The 9,938-nt window shown below is 35.8% G+C and overlaps 1 protein-coding gene across 3 annotated transcripts in view; it reads left to right on the top strand.

Annotated features, from left to right (window-relative positions):
* LOC117177943 (inositol polyphosphate 5-phosphatase OCRL) overlaps positions 1-9,938 on the top strand; it is a 404,171-nt gene that overhangs the window by 377,493 nt on the left and 16,740 nt on the right. For all 3 annotated transcript variants that reach the window (XM_033369070.1, XM_033369071.1, XM_033369072.1), the window contains one exon: positions 5,290-5,401. In XM_033369070.1, the coding sequence (XP_033224961.1) occupies positions 5,290-5,401 (112 nt within the window). The remainder of the gene's footprint in view (positions 1-5,289; positions 5,402-9,938) is intronic.

The raw sequence follows: 9,938 nt of genomic DNA, 5'->3' as shown, positions 1-9,938 counted from the left end.
GTTTCTATAATATCTTATCTTTTCTAGGTTTAAATAAAAGGCTTTAAAAGGAATATTTCAATATTGGCAATCTATGTGTACTTTAATACATATACCATATCGCCGGTGCTTAGGAAAATGAACCCTTAAATTATATCGCTGTGAAAAGAATACTTCTTATCATAACGCCATGAAAAAAAATCATCTCTATAAAATGTGATGAACAAAAATATATGTCAGTAATCACTGTAAAAAATACAAATTGGTAAACGCTTTGTAAAAATACGTCTTGTATAAATGCTGTAAAAAAAAGTGGATCATTGAATGGCCATAATAAAAAACATATTTTAGTCAACGCTGCCAAAAGAAATTCTTTTTAAGAAAGGCCGTGAGGAGAAAGTTTACTCGTGAAAACGCCATGGAAAAAAATATTTTTGTGAAAACACCGTGAAAAAAAATCTTATTCATGGAAATACCGTGATAAATAAGTAACTTATTAAGAAGGCATCGTCAAAAAATACTTATGAAAACGCTCGGGAAGCAAATCTTTTCATATCTTTTTTTCAATTAAATCACTTTTTCCTATTGTTATAGTTATGATGGTTTATTATTTTATTAATAATAAAATATGCTACATAATTTAACATTAAATACTTGTACTTTGTAGATTAACCCTTTGTTGCGCTTATTTTTCTGTTTAGTGAATTTACTTGAAAATTCTTACTCGGGGGATTTCGGGGTCGCTGATTATGAATATGAAGTCAGAATTTCAAAATTTCAAATCAAGATGGCGGATGCAAGATGGAGATTTAAAAATGTTGAAAAAAGAGATAAATAAGTTTAAAAATCTCTACTTGAGGTTTTTTGGGATCGCTCATTACGAGTCTGAAGTCAGAAGTTCGAAGTTTTCAATCCAAGGTGGCGATTTCAAAATGTTGAGTAAAGAGATATATGAGATTGAAACTTTTTACTCGGTTTTTTTTTTTTGGATCGCTGATCACGAATTTGAAGTCAGAATTTGGTCATGTTCAAATTCAAGATAGCAGATTTAAGATGGCAGTTTCAAAATTTTGAAAAAAAATATATACACTACCCTGCAAAAGTTTGAAGTCACTTAGAAATTTTTTGTTTTGTTGTTGTTGTTCTGTTTGTCGCTTTAATTATACTGGTGCTAAAAAAATGTCTTTTTAAAAGTTTGATTGTTTTCTTAAATAAATATACATTTTGGGGAAATTACATAGAAAATTCATGATCATATGTTTCATATATTTTACAACAATATCTTTGTTACTAAAAATAATATTTCAATTTTCCAACTTTTTTGTTACAAATTCAAGTTCTTCCAATTCGAAAAGAAATTTTTACGATTCATACTCGTAATCTGTTGTGATGCGGTGAAAAAAGCTTCAAAATTATTCCAAGAACATTGAAAAACATTGACTATCCACTTAAAAACTAGACAAATTGGCTTCACCGTGGTCTTATTTTAAACAGAATTTCGACAACAATCAACCTTTTAAAGAGACATTTTTTAGCTCCGGTATAACACTGGCCGTGAAATTTTAAAAATTTACTCTTAGCGTAATACATATATTCTATAAATGCTTACAATATTGAAATCAAAGTATTTGAAACCTCATCTACGATTTCGATGATTTACGTATCAATGTGAACTAAATTTGTTCGACTAATTTTAATTGTAATTTAGTAACTTCAAATTTGTAAGCAGCGTCTCCAAAACTCCCGAGTATATATTTTCAAGCTCGTATATCTCTTTTTTCAAAATTTTGGAACCGGCATCTTAAATCCACCATCTTGAATATGAATATTTATAATTTCTTAATTTAGATGCGCAATTAGCAACCTTCAAACTCCCGTTATACCAATTTTGAAAAGAATCGAATGTTTATTTAGCATACTCGTTCGCCATATTGGATCCGCCATTTTGTTTTTGGAATTTTTAATAACGGATTTGTAATTAGCAGCCTTGAAAAGCCCGTTATACCAATTTTGAAACGAATCGAAAGTTTATCAGGCGTACTCGTCCGCCATTTTGGATCCGCCATTTTGTTTTCGGAATTTTTGATATCGGATTCGTAATCAGCGACTCAAAAACCCGTAATTAATCAAATTTGGTCCATTTTTTGAATATTTTCTAATTTTGGCCTCCTTTTTCCGATCTTTGACCACTGTTTGGCAGCGTAAAGTACACGATTTTAACTTGATATGTATTTATAGGTTTTTGCATAGTCCACCAATAATACTTTTTTAATGGCAAAATGATCATTATAGTTTTTTTCTTTGTATAAACCAGTTTAATTAAAAGTTTTAACGAGTACGGTATTTTTTTCACGGCTTTTTCAAAAATAAGGTTTTTTTCATGGTTTTTTTCATGAGTAAGGTTTCTTTTCACGGTTTTCTTTTACTGAGATTCGTTCTTCTTTACGGTGTTTTTTCAAAGCGAATAATAAACAATTTATTTTTCACGGCGTCTTTGAAAAAGGTTTTTCTTCGTAGCTTTATTTCGCAATTTTTTTTATAAGCACCGGCGATATATTTTCAATAATGATCATACTGAGAAGTTATTAAGAATCATCCGAAATTATTTAAATAGATTTAAACATTAATTTAATGTTGCTTAGTATTTTATTGTTGCTTTTGCGAAATATGTGGCTGAAAAGAATTTGAATAAGATTGATTTCCTTTAACGTCGAATCAATCATTAGTGTCAAAAAACACACATTCCAGGAGTTAAGGCACATTAAATCCGTAATAGATTTATCGACTAGTCTATTTCTGTGCTTTCGCACAACTAGAGAGCTGCGAGAAAATAGTCGCTCTGATGGGACTGAAGTAGCTGGTGTAGACAAATAATCTCGTGCCATTCTAGCCTGATTCAGGAAGAGCTTTTTGTGCTTTTCCCACCATTTTAGCACATTTGTGTATTTTTCAGCGCGTTTTTGGGACAAGTAAAGATTGAGCTCCCATCTCCAATCCATGGAACCCGTTACTCTTTTAGGAACAGAAGAGTATTGACTTTCTTCTGGTTCGGAGTCTGATTCGTATAAGACATCTACATCAAGTTCGTCATTATTCTTGTCTTTTGTAGTTGTTTCCAGGATTTCACTTTCAGACTCAACAGCAAACTATCATTAAGTGTGTCTATTTGCACAAGAAGAGATTTTTATTATTTAATCCCTTTAGAAATGCCATAACCATTCATTTCGAGGATAAGAAGTTATGACCACGACTGGTCCCTCAGGTGGCCACAACTGGGACATTTACCTTACCCTTTTCTTTAAATATCGTATTAATAAAATTTTGCAATGTTCAATATTTAATCTTTTCTCATACTTGATTTTGTATGAAATATAAGAAATAGTTGAATTGGTGTTTTTTGCGAAGGATAAGTCTCTTCGAATTCTTTTGGGTGACTATTTCGGAGCATAATTTGCGTGTTCCGATCTTGCAACTCTGACCCACTGGAACACGACGAGAATTTGCTGTTCGCTGGTTCGCGAAAATTCTCTCACCTAAAACGATTGAAGCTTACGCGGAATCGAATTGCAGTTATAGGCGTGAGATTGCAACCCTCCAACTTCCGAGAATAAGTCGGCCTACTTATTTTTGAAAAACGGAAAATTGGAATCCCAACCGCGCTTGAAGAATAAAACGATGGTCGTTAATAGGTGAACTATATCAAGTCCACCCCTTCCCGGATGGACCATCAGTTTACTCCTCTAGAGATTGAGAGGAAAGACTAGATATATAGATAGGTGCATGTGATCGCGACAAGGTATCTGTATGCCTAAAATTAACTAAAACTAATAAAATAAAAACAATAATGTACAAAAAAAAATTTCCCTAATTTCTATTGTATTTACAATGGTCCTTAAAACTAACTGCACCTTTTCCTAGGTGCACATAAGTGCGAAGATCACGGTTGCTCACCGATGCTCTGGCTTGTCGAGTGTAACGCTGCCCAGCGTTACACGTTCGTCTGCTTCTCCGGGAACTGTAGATTGTGTCGGACGCAGCTCAGCTTCGACGTAGGTGGACGCGCCTGAGCGCGGTTCTTCAAAATTGAGTGCGACTGTTCACCGTCACTCGGTTGTTGCCCTCAAATTAATTACGCCTTTCCCTAGCTGCTGACGTTCGAACATCACGGTAATTCACCGGTGCTCCGGCCCGTACGGTGTCACGCCTCCCAGCTTTACTCGTCACGTCTTCCTCTTCTGGAACTGCAGAATGTATTACGATAAGTTCACGAGAGTTATTTTAAAAGGGCGCCACCGAGTTTTTAGGGTATACCCGGAAACTGAATTGTTTATAATTTACTATAGAAGACTTGAGTGATCTACCGCATTTCTTAATGGGTAGAGTGTGGAGCATGGTCTCTTAAAAGATGTATGGGACCAAGGGGGGGTTCTTGACCGCTTTCGAGGACAGAAATTCAAAAACCGTAAACGGAAACTAAATGATCCGTATGAAGGGAAGGGGACCGAGGGTCTCGCGGATCGTACCCGAAGGGAAGACGCAAAGAACTTGCTCGTAAGTCTCCACCTTGGGGTGATAACTTCTGAAACGAGCCCTACCTTAGGCCGTTCGGTCGACAGCCCAGTGACTGTCCACCGCCGATCCTAAGCGATTGTCCGGTGTGTCTATCCTGGATCCTGGGCGGCTGCTACGGATGATGTCTGATTAAATTCAAGGGTGGCAAAAACTTAATAAAAGACCGGAATTAAAGAGAAACAAAGAATTTTAATCACGAATAAGGTTGGTTGCACAATACTACATAGGATTGCCAGTCGAAGCGCGGAGTCTTCTGTTTCCAGTTACGCTTCTGGGTCGAGAGATACTGATTTCTGTTCCTGCCGATTTTCACAGCTCTCCGATCGTCGAGCAAACCTGCGCGCATTACAGCGTTGGGGAGGACGGATCGAGCCCTGTCATTGGTCGCCCGCTCCTCTCACCCACTGGAACACGACGAGAATTTGCGGTTCGCCGGTTCGCGAAAATTCTCTCACCTAAAACGGTTAAAGCTTACGCGGAATCGAATTGAGATTGCAATCCTCCAACTTCCGAGAATAAGTCGGCCGACTAATTTTTGAAAAACGGAAAATTGGAATCCCAACCGCGCTCGAAGATTAAAACGATGGTCGTTAATAGGTTAACTATATCAGCACTACAAATGCTAAAAAATGGAATAATCACGTGTTTTGCTTACAATTCTAATTATTGTTATTTTATGCTAGCTATTTATATTATACAGTATGGTCAATAATGCAATGATTAATTGAATTTTAACAGATCGTAATGCAACTTCCAGAAATAAGGAGGACAGTCTTTCTCTACATTTGTGCATTTCTAAAGGAACTTCTAAATCATACTCAAGAAAATGGCTTGGATCCAAAAACCTTAGGTATGATCATTTTTCTTTCTTATAGTTACTTAATTTTTAACTTAAATATATTTCAATTGTTGAACAAAATTCACGACCGGTCAAAGCAGAATAGTAATATACCTCTACATAGTGTGGTCGTCTGTTGTAGTAATGCTCAGTACCGTTAGGTCACTAATTTGACAAATCAACAGGAGGGCTGACTAAAGTTTAAACGGTTATTAAGAGTTAATTTGATTCATATTTGACTTATCTTCGTACTGTGCTGTCATGGAGATATGACATGGTTTCTGCTTTTGTCACTTTTCAAGTTATTTTCAACGTCTTTTCTTAAAAATACCTTCCTTAATTATATTTAATTATTTTCATGAAATCCCTAGGGCTCATTAGCCCTGTAAGGTAGTGCGGGTAGCTATTGATTAAATCTTACAAAATTAGAAGGGGCTTTTCAATGTATAATTACTTTAATTTTTCAATTCCTATGGTTGGATTTTGAAGTATTTAAAAATCAACATTTGAGATGGTGCAAATCATACTCCATAAGACGTAACAGAATCGCCAATTTTAAAGTTGAATTTCTAGAAAATTAATGCAGCTAGAAGGTCTAGAATTTTCACACATAGACCATCTCATATTCTTTTTTAATGTATTTTAAATTCTGCTCCTAAAATTTAAGCAGTATTCATGTTAGTTCTGTCACCTGATTTTTATTGGATTTAAAGCAATAAAGGATAAAGTGATAACATCCCCGATAATCCACTTTTACATGGGAATTTATATTCTGCCACTTGACTCTTTAATCAAGATCATTCAATAAAGAATGAAGGACTTCCGTTTTGGGCATGAAAGTGTTAGGTAGTGGTAATTGAGTGGTGCTAAATGTAGTGAGTTTGCAGTGGAATTAGGGGTGAGGTGATGGGAAGAGTATGTGAGAGGATGATTTATATAGTGAGCGGAGTATGGTGAAGATACAGGTGCAGCAAAATAGAGGGGTTAGGGAGGGGTAGGTAGTAATAAACACGGAAGGGAAGCATGGAAGAAAGTACGGTGAGGCAGAAAAGTGGAGAGAAAAGGAGTCAATATAGGAAAACGTTTGAGAGAGAGAGATTGATGTTGAATATTTTTGACTAAATCAAACCGTTTATAAATAGAAAGAAAGACGAGAGGAAATAAAATGAGGAATTAGGAAACAAGTGGTAGAATTTAGAAAAGAGATGCGCAAATGGGAAGAGGTTAGGGAGAATTTTGAAAAAAGGATGAAAATTTTAGAACAAAGATTAGCAAAATAGGATGACCATAATAAAAAGGTAGAACATTTGAAAAGTAGGATAGTGGCAATGAGAAAGTAGCAATGAGAAGGAAAGGATAAGGGAAATGAAAGGAAGATTGGTAAGGAAAGAAAGAAGGAGTAGAAAATGTGCTAAAAGGGATAGATGCTAAAGTAGAGATTGAGGAAATGCAAAGTGTATGAAGCGAAACGCGAAAAGGAGAAAAATTGTAATGGTAAAACTAAAGACTGGTAACATAAGAGGGAAGTGATGAAAAAGAGGAGGCTGTTATATGAAAGCCTGGGGAAAATAGAGGATGATTTGACATGGGTAGCAAGGAATATACGGTATGAATTAAGAAACATGGCGGAAGAAGAAAGAAGTAAGGGAAGAAGAACGTGGGTTAAATGTGGTAGAATACAGCTAGATCGAGTATGGTGGGATTATGGTGACGAAATGGAAGAGATAGTAAGAAATGGGAGATAAGAAAATAAGAAATATTAAGAAGCATAAAAAGACGAAAAATAAATGTAGGAAAGAATAGAGGATATGTAATTGAAGCAACAGGATTGGAGAGATAGTGTATGGAGTTTATGAGAAATTTGACACAATGAGATGTAGTAGTAATGATAAAGACGTGTCTAGATAAAAAATATGGGATAGAGTATGTGGAAGGTTACCAAGATGTTACAAATGGCAATTTTAAAATGCAAAAAGAGTGTGTAAAAAGGCAGAGATATAGGAGAAAGGGTGGTAGGAGTAATGCACGAATGTTTAACAGAGAAGGACAAGAAAGAGAGGAAACAACCAAAAGAAGGATTAATAGTAGAAGATGTAAAGACAGGAGGAAGGAAGTGGAAGAATTTTGAGGTTTACGTGAATGGTGATATTCAGCAGAAAGCAGAGGAAATTAAAGAACTGATGGAAGAAAATAAGGAAGAGATAAGCCTCATAATAGGTGGAGATTTCAATTCGAGAAAAGGAGATAGAAGAGAAAGGGAAGGGAGAGGAGAGAGAGGAAGAAAATCCAAAGATAAGCTACTGAATGGAGAGGAAAAGAAGTTGTTAAAGAGCTTGGATGGGGACGAGCTAAGATTAGAGCGAAAAATGTATATATGCTGGTATACCTGGACGATATAGTTTTGATGGCAGAGGATGAAGAAGGAATGACGGGCTTTATTACTGGATTGGAGAAATACTTAGACGGGAAAAAGTTAAATTTAAATGTAGAAAGAGAATGTAAGCTTACAAGAAAGGTATATGAGGTTGACGCTAGGGATAGACTAGAGGACACCTGGATGTAAGGTGAAAGAAGAAGCTCAAAAGGATAAATTAAGTACTAAAGCGAGTAAGAGGGCATGGCAATTTGAGAGGAAGTTAATGTAGGGAAAGGCACGGGAGTTAGCGAAAAAGTGTTTGAAGGAGGTAGAATAAAGCAGATGAAGAGCCGTAGAAATAACAAGATGGGAAGAAGAAAGGCTGTAGTTTTTTTCGTGAAAGAGATATAGGGGAAGGAAATTGATTGAGCTATGGAGAACTGAAGGCAAAGGACAGGGAAAGACAATCGATGGAAAGATGGGAAATGATTGATGAATCAAAACATAATGAATTGTATAAGAGAATAATAAAGGAAGGTGTGCCAAAGTATTTAAAAAAGGGATGGCGTGAGAGAAGATGGACTAGAACAGCGAGATTTAGAGTGGGAAACGAGGAAAGGGAAGGGATGTGTTGGAAAAAGGAAGATACCAGAAAATGCAGAATATGTGAATGGCAGGAGGAAACATGGGAGCATGTATGGGATGAATGCAGAAGAGGAATGGAATATAAGGGAAGCTGGCAAGAGTATGTAGTAAAGATTCAAGTGGAGGATTGAATGGGCGAGAAGTGAATAAAGGAGGAGTAAATGTGAAGAAAACGGAAGTCGCCTAGATTAGAAGCGTAAAGATTTGTAAGTAGTTCTTATTATTTAGTAGTGTAAGTATATTAAAATTCGCTCCCTCTCACTTGCTCTCTCGCAACGATCGCCCGCTCACTCTTCCGACAGTAAAATTACGCTTGAACAATATAGAAGTATGAAGATAAAATACTTGATGTAAGTATTTGTAAATATTGTAAATAGTTGGGATAAGATAATATAAAGTTTATAGAAGGCCGTGTAAGAAAAGAAGTTTATGTAAACCTCTAGGTGATACATTAAGAATAAAGAAAAACAAACAATGAAATTAAAAACCACTGAGAAACCGTTCTTACAAGGAAATTTCACTGAATTTGCTTGCAGGGATTTTTGAATTATTTATGATTCTTGTACTGGGAGATTTAGAAAAGTACCGAGGAAATCATACAATTTTGTATACATATTTTGTATACAAGTCAATGAAATAAGAGCTTAACTGACAGAATATCCAATAAAAAACCACCTCAGCATAGCTTGTCTGAATTTTATTACAGGGACTTTACGCATATTTTTTATCCTTGTACTCACAAGTTGAGGTGGCGAGATGCGGGTCGAAGATTCGACTGGAGCTTTACAAGGGGAACGTATACTAAAATTCATTATATACGTATTTTTTTCCTTTCACGCGGACCTTAGTTTCAGAATTTCTAAGCTTATAGTCTAGTGTCCGGTCTCTGCAGTGACGATTTTAGCGTTTCCTCAAGGGCAAAAACTCAAGTTCGATATCTCGGACACCAGCGACATACTATTTTCGACAAATGATTTTTGAGTCGCATAAAATTTATTTAAGATTCCATGTAAGCATAGAAAGTTGACATAGTACAATTTCTTGGAAATTATAAATGATAATTATCAAATTATGAATTCCCTTAGAATGATCTGCATAAAAATTTTAGGTAGCAGAACTAGTTTGGAGTCGTCGGAATTCATCGAATTCTCTAAGTACAAAAATGATGAAATATTTTTTCATTCCCCGTATTTACGTTGAGCTCATTAGGAAAGACAACATACGAATTTTGTGACGTCTCTGATTTATTGTGAAATCGTTTGATCTATTCGACGTATCGACCGTCTGATGACGATAGCCAACACCAACCAAACGTACGAGATTATATAAGCACAATGCTCCAATCGATTTTTTTTTATTTTCTTCAAATTGTGAAAAATTTTAGTACCAGGTGTATACATATGAAACCGGTATTTTTTCAAGAAAAAAACACATTTATTTCAAGAGAATGAAGCGCTGTTCGCTGAGTGCGTGCCCCATCGATGCAAATAAGTGGTAGTCGGATGGAGCCAAGTCTGGTGAGTAAGCGGGGTGGGGTAGCGGTTGCCA

This window comes from Belonocnema kinseyi, chromosome 8 (assembly GCF_010883055.1).
Source record: "Belonocnema kinseyi isolate 2016_QV_RU_SX_M_011 chromosome 8, B_treatae_v1, whole genome shotgun sequence".
Lineage (NCBI taxonomy): Eukaryota > Metazoa > Arthropoda > Insecta > Hymenoptera > Cynipidae > Belonocnema > Belonocnema kinseyi.
This window is presented reverse-complemented; position numbering and strand designations above follow the sequence as displayed.